Below are 13,776 nucleotides of genomic sequence, written 5' to 3'. Positions count from 1 at the left end.
GCACCAAAGCTACAGAGAAACCCTGTCTCGAAAAACCAAAAAAAAAAAAAAAAAAGAAGAGGCTGCTTGGGCATATGACAGGGCAGAATTTTTAAAATTTCAAATTTGGCTCAGTGGTTAAGAGCACTTGTTGCTCTTGCAGAGGACCCAGTCAGTTCCCAGCGCATATATGGTGACTCACAACCATCTGTAACTCCAGCTCTAGGGGATCCCGTAGCCCCTTCTGAACTTCTGTTTTTCATACATTACTTCATCTCAGATATTTTGTTAGAGCTGCAGAAGAACTAAAATAGAATTGGTACTCAGAAACAAGGTGTCAATAATATCAACAAAGGCTAAAAATGGGGAAGCAGTTTCAACATAGGGTTAGCCATAAAAGGTGATTCTGGTAATGGGTCAATGGAGATCCACAAGCAGAACTTGAATCTTCTCACAGATACTTAAGAGGTAGTGATCAGAAAGTTAAGAAAATATGAACAGAAGGCGGCTGGCAAAATGTCTTATCAGGTTAAGAGCACTAGCAGAGGACTCAATTTTGGTTCTCAGCACCCACGTCAGGCAGCTCACAATCCGCAGTAACTCCAGCTCCAGGGGAACCCAATGCCCTCTTCTAGCCTCCACAATAGCCACACAGCTAAAAATAATAATCTTAAAAGGAAATATGAATAGTAGAGACTATTCTGCTGAGTTCTTTTTTTTTTTTAAAGATTTATTTATTTATTCTGTATACAACATTCTGCCTCCATGTATGCCCACACACCAGAAGAGGGCGCCAGATCTCATTACAGATGGTTGTGAACCACCATGTGGTTGCTGGGAATTGAACTCAGGACCTCTGGAAGAGCAGACAGTGCTCTTAACCACTGAGCCATCTCTCCAGCCCCCTGCTGAGTTCTTAAGATGAATATGTGAAACAAGGTACAGGAATAGGGAGACAAGAACATCCTTATAAAGTGACAAAAGATGGACTACACCTGTGGTCCAGTACCCAGAACTGGAACAGGAAGCTTACTGCAAGTTCCAGGCCAACCTTTACTACATAATAAGGCTGTCTCAAAAAATAAATAACAACATGACAAAAGCCTGACTTAACTATGTCTGTGTCCTAATGTTTTCTGAACTCAAGTTGAAGCAAAGAACTGCAGTGTTTTATGAATGTTGAAGATGCTAGATGGTTTATCTTAACTGCTCATAGGAAAACATTTAGAAACAATCTTAAGATGAAACATAAAATTATAAAGAGAAAAATTTAGAAAAGAAAAATTCTGTATCTGATAGATAATGAGAGAATATCAAGCAACCTTCAGTGCACCTTGAGGACGTTCTGGTTATCTCCCAGTCTGCCACCCCTGTCACCTACAGGCAGTCAGGACCTTGCTAACAGCTCACTCAGGGAACCAGAGATAACCAGGACTTCAGCTCTCCTTGCCGAGGGCCACCTCAAGTCTAAGCCTTACTGAATTCTTATGCTGTGTTCCTTGGCTATTACTCCATCATGGCTAGAGTGAACCCAATTCAGCTACAACTGGGAAAGGAACAACAGTAAACTTGGCAGCATCTTATAGTGATAATTACAGAAGTATTGGGTGCAGCAGTTTAATAGAGACATGGGTGATGACCTACATTTCAAAGAGCATTTGTAAAGCCTTGGGGACCAGTCAGAAAACTGGACCATAAGAGAGTCTTCCATAAGAGTGGCCTACAGCACTGCATGTTAAAGTGTGACGGCAGAATCACCTTCAAGAAACCAGAACTGTACGGCCATGGAATATCAGCCTGAGGACACAGAGGTAGCAAATAGTCAATTCAATGATGTTATACACTGCTCCCAGGAAAATTTGGGGAACAAGTATCTCAGCAGCCTAGGGGACTCAAACCCCTTTTACTAAGTCCTGAGGATAGAACATGAGGACGAAGATGATTCGCCAGCCTCTGTGGCTTTGTTGTGCTGGGTGCTACCCCTAGTCCTTTTCTACAATGGAAATGTCTATCCTTTCCCACTCTACCAGTGGAGCTAGAGGTCAGTTTCAGAGAGAAGTTTGCCTGAAGATGAGTAACACCCTCAGTTAATCTGCATCAGATATGTTAAGATTCTTTGTGTGGCTTGTTTGTTTTTTGAGATAGGATCTCTCTGTGAAGCCCCAGCTGTCCTGGAAGTAGCTCATTTGACCAGGCTGACCCTGAACTTGAGAAGATCACCAAGTTTAGGGCTCTCCAGTGCTGGGATTAAAGGTGCACGGCCACCACCACCACCAAGCTATGTTACGATTCTTGACTTCAAGTCTTGGTTCTGGAATGTAGTCATTTTTAGAATTACTGGGACAGAATGAATGTGGTTTCCGTGTTAAAAGAACAGGGACTTTTGGGATTCTAGGAGCAGAATGCTATGATCTGAGATGTGTTCACCCAAATTCATACATTGAAACAATGCTACAGTACTAAGAGGTGAGATTTTTAGATGATTAAGCATTATGAGTGGGATTCACCTCTGTATAAAGTATTAGGGAACTGTCTGCCTTTTCTGTTTATGTGAAAACACAAGGGAAAAAAAAGAGCTCATGGCTAATATCAAACATACTCTTGCCTGGATTTTGAAATCTCCAGTCTCCAAAAGTATGAGACCCAGGTTGGTAGTAGAATACTAAGTACTAGTCCATCATGCCCTGGATCCTGGGTTAGGACTGACAGAGAGAAGAGACTGGAGCTAAAAAGCTTGCCCTATATTCCTGTTGTGATATGCCTGGCCTTTCTAGTCATGAGCTAAACGCTAAACATCATGGCAAAAGAAAGCATACAAAAGAAAACATACAAAACCAAGCATGTTGAAGAATGTAAATGCATAAGACACTTTACAGAAAGCGTCCAGCAAAGCATGCCATGTAGCTTTCATCTGCAAATACTTCACAGATTATGACAGTAATTAGGACTCATCCTAAGAGACGAGACCTGAATTCCTTAATCTGACATTATGAAGTCCTCAATAATCAAACAGTTATACCTTGGAAAACATCTGGTCTCAGCTCTGCCACTCACCAGCCACAGTCTTGGGCAAATACTCATAATGGAGATGACAAAGTAATATACCACAGACCTCAACTGCATTGTGAAGAACAATGAAATACTATCTGTAAAGTTTTTAGAAACCTGATGGCTACACAACTGCAGTTTATACAAAATAACTGAATTATGAACTTACAGTTGAGAAATTTAATAGTCTTTAAATGAGTGAATGTTTTTTAATCAGTATAAAGAGGGCTAACTGAATAAATTGGCTGAAAGACAGAGTGTTTATACAGGGAAAAAACTTAATACACCAATATTTCTGCTGAATGCTGGAGTACTCCCCAGTTTCTCCAAGATAAGAATCACATCACAAAATAAAGAGCATTCACACTACTTTAATGGTTAGTTCTGTTAGCCTGACAGACTCTAGAATTGCCTGGGAGATGGGTCCCTAGAAATGCTGATGGGAGGAATGTCATGACTGTATTGATCAAGGTGGAAGGGATCATCTTTTTTTAACTGTGTGTGTGTGTGTGTGTGTGTGTGTGTACACACATGCACATCATGAGTAGGTGCAAGTACTTGCAGAGGACAGAAAAAGAGTTGGATGGCCTGAGTTTATGAACTGCCAGAAATGAATCCTCTATAAGAGCAAGATACTCTTTTTTGTTGTTTTTTAAAACCAAGTTTCTCTGTATGTATTCCTGGATGTCCTCAAACTCACAGAGATCCATCTGCCTCTGCCTCCCAAGTACTGGGATTACAGGTGTGTGAACCACTATCCACTCTTAACCCTGGAGAGGAGCTATCTCTTCGGTCCCTAGAAGACCCACTTCAATTGTGGGCAGGACCATTCCATTCTCAGGGGAATCCAGTGCAGTCTGAGTGAGCAGAGCCAACGCATGCATACTTCTTCCCTCTCTGCTTCTTGACTGTGTACAGTTATCACACAGTCCTACAGCTGTCTTCCCCATCATCAAGATGGATGTAACCTGGAACTGGGCACCAAACAAACCCTTTCTCCACTAAGCTGTCTTTGCTGAGTATTTTAACATATCAATAGAAAGGAAAGTAAAACAATAGCCTTAAAAAAAAAATCTTTGCAATTGTGGTGCAGGCCTTTAGTCCCAGCACTCAGGTGGCAGGGATGGGCTGATGAGTTCAAGGCCAGCATGATCCGCAGAATGAGTTCCAGGACAGCCAGAACTACACAGAGAAACCCTGTCTCAAAAACCAAAAACATTTTTACACTAATCATAAAATTATTCAGCTGGGCATGGTTGGTGGTGTATGCCTTTAATCCTATTACTTTGAAGGCACAGACAGGTGGATCTCTATGAGTTCTAGACCAGCCCAGTATAAACAGCAAGTTCTAAGATAAGTGAGCTCCTGCCTCAAAAAAATAAAACTTCGTCGGGCAGTGGTGGCTAAGCCTTTAATCCCAGGCAGAGGCAGGCATCTCTGTGAGTTCGAGGCCAGCCTGGTCTACGAGAGCTAGTTCCAGGACAGGAACCAAAAAGCTACGGAGAAACCCTGTCTCGAAAAATCTAAAAAATAAAAATAAAAAATAAAAATAAAAAACTTCAACTTTTTCTTGTAATCAAACCATATACCTATTATATTCTTTTGGTTAACTTTTTTCTCTATAATATTTGGTATTGGGGATTAAACCCAGAGCCTTGCACATCTTAAACTCACACCACCATTTGAATTAATCCCCTGGATAGCTAATTTCACTTGCCAACTGGGAGACAGGCCTCTGAACACCTCTGTGAGTAACAACTGGGTTAACGAGGTTGGAAAACCTGCCCACAAATGGTGGCACCATTCCCTCCATAGGCATTATGGACTACATAAAAAAGGAGAAACCTGGCTGGTCCAGCATTTATCACTCTTTGCTTCTTAACTGTGGATGCAAAGTGGTTGAGTGACCGCTTCAAGGTCCTGTTCCCTTGACTTCCCACCATGATGATTCAGATATGCAAGAAAAGAATTAAAACCCCTTCTTTTGCCACTTCTTAGTTTTAGGACTTTGAATAAATAATTCAGTTAAGATTCTTTTTTTCTTCTAAAAAGGAAGCAATACTATCTCATAGGATTGCCATAATCTAAGATTTTTAAATACTATTTGTAGTCAGGCAGTGGTGGCACATGCCTTTAATCCCAGGACTAGGGAGGCAGAGGCAGGCAGATCTCTGTGAGTTCGAGGCCAGCCTGGTCTACAAGAGCTAGTTCCAGGACAGGCTCCAAAGCTACAGAAAAACCCTGTCTCAAAAAAAAAAAAAAAAAGGAAAAGAAAAAGAAAGAAAATTTAAATGTTCTAAGCCTAGACATACATTTTAGTGTCAGAAAAATTTCTTAGCATGAACAAAGCCCTAAATTCTATCACCCAGCAAAAGGAAAACAAAAGCAAAACACACACCCCTAAATAGACATCATTAAAAAAATTAATACAAGCATAAAGTGAATGTTATGCAGCTATGAAGAAATGGGTAGACCTCTATGTAAATGTGAACAAAATATAAGCTAAATGATTAAGATTCAAAAACAAAGTACATTAGGCTTTGTGTGTAGTCTCATGTCTAAGTGTATAAAGGTACCAGTATGCACTTGAAGGAAGGGCAATATAACAAATAATAGAGATATATTGTGTGCCAGGCCAGGCCTACCAGCTTCCACAAAAGTTTCCTAACTACTCCAAAAAAAGGTGCTATTGCTGCCTGATTTCTCCTCATTACTCAACTCCACCTGCAGCATTACAATTCATTTACAAGGTGAGAAACACTGGACTTAGACACTCTGACCAAGATTACAAAGCTAGTAAGGAAGTTGTCTGCTATACTTCTTAGTCCACATAAATAACTGTTTTTCTTCATAGATAAAAAGTAACAATCCAGGGGGGGCTGGAGAGATGGCTCAGAGGTTAAGAGCACTGGCTGCTCTTCCAGAGGTCCTGAGTTCAATTCCCAGTCAACCACATGGTGGCTCACAACCACCTGTATCTGGCAGCGTGTGGGCATACATCGAGGCAGAATGTTGTAAACATAATAAATAAATAAATCTTTAAAAAAAAAAAAAAGTAACAATCCAGCCAGGTGGATCTCTGTGAGTCCAAGGCCAGCCTGATCTACAAGAGCTAGTTCCAGTACAGGCTCCAAAGCTACAGAGAAACCCTGTCTCGAAAAACGAAAAAAAAAAAAAATCCAAGGGCCCACTAACAGTAAAATTAGAAAGCAAATAATACATTCATATAATGTGATATTATTCAGAAATGAGCTAACAAGGCCCTTCCTATTAAAAAGCAAACAGCTCATCATCTCCTTAATGTGTCAAAATCTGGCCAACTTCTGTCCCTGCCAGAGGAAGCTGAAACAGAACAATGAATGAGGGTTTCTGGCAGAAGTTTCTATAGGAAATACAAACGAACTGCCTTTAACAGTCTGCAAGGTCTGAAAAGAAAAGAAAAAAAAAAACAGATTTTGCAATTAAAAGAGAAACTAGGGCTGGGCTGTGGTGGCTCACGCCTTTAATCCCAGCACTCCAGAGGCAGGCGGATCTCTGCGAGTTCAAGGCCAGACCCTGGTCTACAAGAGCTAGTTCCAGGACAGGCACAAAAGCTACAGAGAAACTCTGTCTCAAAAAACCAGAGAGAGAGAAAGAGAGAGAGAGAGAGAGAGAGAGAGAGAGACAGAGACAGAGACACAGAGACACGCAAAGGGCTGGAGAGATTGTCCAGAGATTAAGAGCATTCACTGGTTGCTCTTCCAGAAGTCTTGCAGTCAATTTTCAACCACCACATGGCTGGTGGCTCACAACCATCTAAAATGAATGAGATCTAGGGCCCTCTTCTGGCCCCCTGCAGGAACACATACAGGAAGGACACTATATACATAATAAACAAATCTTTTTTAAAAAAACAAAAAGAAAAAAAGAGAGAAGCTAAACAGAAAGATTTAGAAAATCTGCAACCTCACTATGTGAGAGCACGGAGAACATTTAGGAGTGCAAACCAAGAATGTGGCCAAACGTGGAGTTGGCTAAAGACAGAGGGCTCTGCGAACTTCACCTTTCAACTCTGCACAGCTGCACCAGCAACTTACTCCACTAAGAAACACTGGTCAGAGACGCTTAGGGAGGCCTTTGCACTGGGCAACAGTTAATAACTGAGAAACACAACTGCTTTAAGCACTGAGAAAAGGTAACTGTTGAGTACTCTAAACAGGCTAGCATCTATAACACACACAGGCACACTCACACCGCCCCAAGGCTCTTGGAACACTGGGAAAGAGACAGAAAGAGTGTGAAATAAAAGTTGGAGGATGGGGATGAATACTGTTGAAACTATCTTCTGGACATGACACAACCATGGAACTCATGAACTTGTTACTGCACAAGATGGAACATGTCGACACTCCAGCGTGGATGGGGAAAGAGCTCATGAATCCCCACCCCTAGCCAAGGAGCTATTGCTAGTTAATGGCTACTGGGGGAACAGAAATTATTTTTCTTCAGGAATGTAGCCACTGGTAAATTGTCTGTGCCCCAGTAATACCACACCCATGCTCATGCAGGCAACCCCATTTTAACTCATGGGTTCCTTTTTTTTTTTTTTAATTTAAAAAGACTGTAGGGTGGTAGTGGCACAAACCTTTAGCCCTAGCACCAGGAGTCAGAGAGGCAAGTAGATCTCCAACTTTGAGGCCACCCTCGTCTACAGAAGTGAGTTCCAGAACAGCCAGAGTTGCATGAGGAAACTCTGTCTCATAAAACGGAAGGAAGGAAGGAAAGAAGGAAGGAAGGAAGGAAGGAAGGAAGGAAGGAAGGAAGGAAGGAAGGAAGGAAGACCTGGGCTGGAGAGATGGCTCAGAGGTTAAAAGCACTGGCTTCTAGCTGCTCTTCCAGAGGTCCTGAGTTCAATTCCCAGCAACCACATGGTAGCTCACACAACCATCTATAATGAGGTCTGGTGCACGCCTTTAATCCCAGCACTCGGGAGGCAGAGGCAGGCGGATCTCTGGGAGTTCGAGGCCAGCCTGGTCTACAAAAGCTAGTTCCGGGATGGGCACCAAAGCTACAGAGCGAGTTCCATGATACGCTTCAAAAGCTACAGAAAACCCTGTTACAAAAGAAAAATAAAAAGAACTATAATAGGAAGTAAAGGGGAGAGGGGTCAAGAATACACTGAAAATGCCAGTTAGGACATTTAAAGACCTCTGAGATTGCCTCTCCCTGGACTGACCCGGAGCTTGGAGAAAGCAAAATAGTCTAGGCGCCCAGGGCCCAATTGCCCTTTCAGGCTGGCTGCCAAATTCCTCAGGTTCTTTGCTCCCAGAAGCTACTGTTCAAGGAAGTCCAGGAAGCATACTCCACAGCCAAGGAAAGGGATACAGGATTTACGTCACACAGACTGTCACACAATGTAAAATCTAAGGGGCTGTGACAAGCTCACAACCACTTTCAAAGGGTGTCCTGGAGAGCCTTGGGTCTTACAGGGAATTTGAGCCACACATTCACAGCCCCTACTCAGAAAATACCTGAGTAGCACTAACCCGACACCACAGAATTGTAAGGTCAACAGTGTCCAAGTCAAAATGGAAAAAAAATCAAGGTAAGAGATTTTAAAAGTCCCACTAGAGATAAACTACCCCTTTCCTACCTATTCCCCTTTCCTACCTATTCCTTTCTGGAATAAGAACATTTACCCTTACCTATCTGTTCAAGCACTAAATGCTAGAAACATGTAACTTAACTACACAGACTCCAGGAGAGAGGAAGGTGCCTCCAGAATCACCCTTTCCATCTCCTCCCATATCTGACTTAAATATGACTGCGGACTTTGCACTTTTAAGCTGATAGTGGAAGGAGTGAACAGTCTTGTGACTACTGAGATGAAGCAAGGAATTGGGCATTGTGAGGACAATGTTTTTTAGAGTTCTGAAGCCAAATGCTTCCATTTGAATGAGCCCTGAAGTTCATGCGTTAGAAATTAAATACCCAATGCAACAGAGGTCAAAAAGAACGCCTAGTAAGAGGTGATTCTGCCCAGCGGTGGTGGCATATACCTTTAATCACAGCACGGGAAGGTAGAGTCAGGTAGATCTGAGTTTGAAGTCAGCCTGATCTAGAAGAAAATTCCAGGACAGCCAGGGCTGCACCAAAAACAAGCAAAACAAACAAAAGGGAGATATTCTATCACAGGGGTTCTCTCTCATGGACAGACTGATGTTGAGGAGACCGGACTAGTTATCTCAGGATCAGATGTATAATGGAAACAGTCTGGCATTCTCTTGCTCTTTTACACTGCACTCTTGTTCTTTCTGCTGAGGAGGGCATGATATGAAGGTCTTTTCCATACAGTCAAAAACCTTGATGCTGGACTTTTCAACCTCCAATACAAATGCATTTCTTTTCCTTTGGGTTTCCTTGTAGCCCAGTCTAACTCTTAGGTAACAAAGGATGACCTTTAACTTCTGATACTCCTGCCTCCATCTACCAAGTGTGAGGATTTATAAAGTTGAACTTCTCGCCGGGCAGTGGTGGCGCAAGCCTTTATTCCCAGCACTCAGGAGGCAGAGGCAGGCGGATCTCTGTGAGTTCAAGGCCAACCTGGTCTACAAGAGCTAGTTCCGGGATGGGCACCAACGCTACAGAGAAACCCTGTCTCGAAAAACAAAAAGAAAAAAAAGAATTTCTCTCTCTTTCTTTTTATTTTATTTATTTGATTTTTCGATACAGGGTTTCTCTGTAGCTTTAGGACCTGTCCTGGAACTACCTCTGTAGACCAGACTGGCCTGGAACTCACAAGAGATCTGCCTGCCTCTGCCTCCCAGGTGCTGGGATTAAAGGCGTGTGCCACCACCGCCTGGCTCTCTCTCTTTTTTAAATATGTCATTTATTTATTGGTGACAAGTGGGAATGCAGTAAATGTAGAGATCAGAGGACTTGCAGGAGTTGGTTCTTTCCCTCTGAGCCATCTTGCCAGACCCTGACATTCCTTTTTGTAAATTGTTCAATCTATGTTTTTCTATTGTAGCAACACGAAACAGACTATGATTCTAGTTTTAAACAAGTACTTCAATTAAAAGCCTAAAAGCATATGCACATGAACATAAAATTCCAAGGAGGCTAGACAAAATACCAATGGAGGAGCATGGAGTCTAACATGGAGTTCTGCTATGATCTCTTGCTGACAAGACACTGCACTGTGCTACATTTAAATATTCATTTGAAGTGGCATGTCTTTAATCCCAGCTCTCAAGGCAGAGACGGGGATCTCTGTGGGGATCTCTGTGCGTTCAAAGTCAGCCTGGTCTACACAAACCAAGTTTCAGGACAGGCTCCAAAGCTACAGAGAAACCCTGTCTAGAAGAAAAAAAAAAAAAAAAAAAGATTCACTTGAATGTTCTAATACCAGTAAGCAACTAACAAATTTCAGATGTTTCATAATATTTGGAATATGTTGTCTATTTTAATTTCCTTGTACCACTAATTAGTGGGTGAAGGCTATCTTAAGAGTTTGAGAAACAGACTGGACAACTAAGTTGTACACAGTCAGAACAGCTATTAATTCAAGCCTACTAAGAAAGAAGACAGAAGCCAATCGTGTTAAAGAAATGTCACAGGGCCAGATATAGTGACAACTGATGGAGGAAGGCCCAGTCTATTAAGGGAGGCACCACCCCTGGGCAGGTGAACCTGGGCTTCAGAAAGGTAGCTGGGCAAGACAGAGAAAGAACCAGTAAGTAGTCTTCCTCCTTGGTCTCTGTTTTAGTTCCTGCCTCCAGGTTCCTACTTGTGCCTGATTTCCCTCATCAATGGACTCTAACAGGTTATGAACCCTGCCTCCTCCCCAAGTTGCTTTTGGTTGTGGTGGGTTTTGTGGTTTGTTTTGTCTTGGTTTTTCAAGACAGGGTTTTTCTGTGTAGCTGTGGAGCCTGTCCTGGCTTTGTAAACAGAATGGCGGCTTAGTAGTGGTGTTTTAACACAGCAACAGAAAGCACACCAGGAGAGACACTGTTCTTTTTCCATTTCCTTTCCAATCACACATTACCCTCAAATTAACTGGAACCACAACTTCGCTTCCTAAAATTTACCTTGAAGAAAACGTCCATTGGGCATGATGGCACACCTGTAATCCCAGCTCATGAGGCTGAGGTAGCAGGGTCTCCAGTTCAGACCAACCTGGGCTACAGAGTGAAACCATGACGAAAAAGGAAACAAGGAAGAGAAGGGGAACACAGACAACACTGGCCTGTTGAGCACAGTAATTAAAGTGCCTGCTGCCAAGCCTGACTGACCACCGGAATTCCAGCTCCAGGACCTACACTATAGGAGAAAAATGACTTCCCCAAACTGTCATCTGACCTCTATAATGCTGTCTATGGTGGGCACACACACACAAACATACAGAGATACAGATAAAGGTAACTAAAAAAAATTTAAAATTTAACGGCTAACTCCCAGCAATAAAGTAACTATTCTTTAGGAAATATCTAATGCATATAAGCTTCGGTAAACAGAGACAAGTCCATCATTCAAAAAGAAGCAAGCTTTTAAAAATAAACTATGCGTTATTGTAAGATCTAAAACAAGGGGAAATCGGGGACCTACTTTAATGTTCAAGGCCAACCTTATACAAACCATTCATAGTTACAACGAACTCCACTCAAAAAGCTCTACGACACAGCCCGAAATTATTCTCACGATAGCTTGTGTAGTGCGAGACGCTCTTGAGGCACAATGCTGAGAGTTCACTCAATGTAACATTATGAGTAAGACAAGATTCCAGCGGACACCCAGTTCACTTACTCGAGCCTTCCAGAAAGCTACCAGAGAGCAAGTCCTCGGAATTCCCTTGTCCAAACTCTCTATAGAACTTGTGCAAGCTTAAAAAAAAAAAACCGAAAACAAACAAAACAAAAAGCTGATCTTCGTACACCACCCCGCCCCTTCGACATCCTTAGAAAGCAATTCCAACACCCCAAACGTTACTCCCAAAAGCCTCTAGCAAAACTTTTCGCGTCCTTCCCAGCAAAGCTAATGAGCCTTAAGCCCGCCCCTCACCTCCCGCCTCCTACCCACATACACACCCACTGGTGAACCTCAACTTTAGGCAGACGGCACTCCACACGGGCACGCACGAACACATGTGCTCGCAAACCCGGCACCCTTTCCACACATACACACCCGGAAACAACACCCCTTTGCTTACACTCCGCGGCCCATCCCCCCCCATCTTCGCACCCACTACCGGAGCAGCCTCCCTCCCCCCCCCCAACAACACTTCCATCCACCCACGCTCCCGGGAAACCCGCCTCCTCCTCTAGCTCCCGGGCTCGCCCGCGGCGACTGAGAGAGGAAGCAGGAAGAAGGAAGGAGGGCTACGCGGGGCCTAGGCCTCCCGGGCCGCCCCGGAGGTGAGGGGAAGCAGGCGGCCTCAGGCTTCGTCCCCACCCGCGCTCGACCGGCCCGCCTGTACCACACCACCCCGCCCGGGCCTCACTCACTTGCCAGCCGCGGTCCATCGAGTCCGCCGCCCGCTGCCGCCGTTCCCGGGACGCCCAGCTCCGGCTTCTTGGGTCCCGCGGGCGGCCCCGCTCCCCCGCCCGGGACCGCTCCGGGAGGAAAGCCGGCTCCCGACGCGGCCGCCAGCGCCAGCGGGACGCTGTTGCTATGGAGGCCGAGCCCCGGGGCCGCGCCGGAGGCCGGGTCCTCGTGCAGGAACTGACACTCCTCTCCGTAGAAGCACGTCTTGTCCTTGGCGTAGTAGCGGCAGTACTTGAGCTTCACGCCCGCAGCCGGTCCGCCGGGGACGCCCCCGACGCCCGACGAGGCCGCGACCGCGACCGCCACGGCCGCCGCCAGCGAGGACGACGACGGGGAGGCGGCGGCCGAGGGGGGCGGGAGGCCGCCGCCACTGTTCATGGCCACGCCGCAGCCTCGTCCCCCGCCGCCGCCACCATAGACGAGGGCGGGAAGGAGCCGCCGCCGGAGCCGGATGGAAGCCGGGCGGGCGGGTTGGGCCCGCTGAGGGAGCCGGAGCCGCCCGGGGAGGGGGAGGGGCGGGCGGCGAGTGAGGATTCTCCCTCTCCGCTGTCCTTAAAGGGGCCGCGCGGGACGCGCCGCGGCTGGCGCGCGCCCGAGGCTGTGGGGGAGCCGGAAAGCGGCGGCGGCCGGCGGCTGGAGGGGGACGGCACGGCGGAGGGAGCCGGCTTGTTTTTAAAACTCTGCCTCCACTCGCCGTCGTGCGCTCCGGTTCCTCCGAGTTGTTTATCCCATTTTCCTCTTCCTGAGACGGCCGCCGCCTCTGCGCGTGCGCGCCCAGCGCGGGGGCTTGTGGGTAAAGGCCTGGCCGGGGCGGCAGGCGTGGCCCCCCGGGGGCATTCGCGAGCTGACCGGTAAGCGGTTGATCCTGCCGGAGACCCTGCGTGGCCTTCCGCCCGTCGCGGGTCGGGTGCTGACGCTTCACGAGAAAGGATGCCCTCCCTAGAGTCTCCTCCTTGAGCCAGGTGATTGTCAGCTTTGAAGTGCAAAGACAAAGTTGTCAGCCCGTCACGGGTCCTTGGAGGGGAACGCGGCCCAGCCTCGCTCCCCGAAGAGGAGGGTGGTTGTCGGTCCCCTTGCCACGTTTCCTCTTCTTCCCTTTCCCCAGGCACCCCTGTATCCTTTTTTATCCTCCCCGCCCCCCTTGAAGATGATGGAACTACTAGCCAGATAGCCTTAGCTTCTGGGCTCATTGTCAAAAAATGGAGCCAGAACCGTTGATGTCAACCA

General features: G+C 45.7%; 1 protein-coding gene across 4 annotated transcripts in view; it reads right to left on the bottom strand.

Moving 5' to 3' along the window:
• The window catches only part of Pan3 (poly(A) specific ribonuclease subunit PAN3), a 113,759-nt gene extending 100,691 nt beyond the window's left edge, over window positions 1–13,068 (bottom strand). For all 4 annotated transcript variants that reach the window (XR_007595352.1, XM_050161856.1, XM_050161857.1 and 1 more), the window contains exon 1: window positions 12,510–13,068. Coding sequence is in view for 3 of the 4 variants with exons in the window: in XM_050161856.1 (XP_050017813.1) it covers window positions 12,510–12,927 (418 nt within the window). In the remaining variant the exon portion in view is untranslated. The remainder of the gene's footprint in view (window positions 1–12,509) is intronic.
• Between the last annotated feature and the right edge of the window lie 708 nt (window positions 13,069–13,776).

Source organism: Alexandromys fortis, unplaced genomic scaffold (assembly GCF_014885135.2).
Source record: "Alexandromys fortis isolate MF-2015 unplaced genomic scaffold, M_Fortis_MF-2015_v1.1 scaffold_118, whole genome shotgun sequence".
Classification (NCBI taxonomy): domain Eukaryota; kingdom Metazoa; phylum Chordata; class Mammalia; order Rodentia; family Cricetidae; genus Alexandromys; species Alexandromys fortis.
This window is presented reverse-complemented; position numbering and strand designations above follow the sequence as displayed.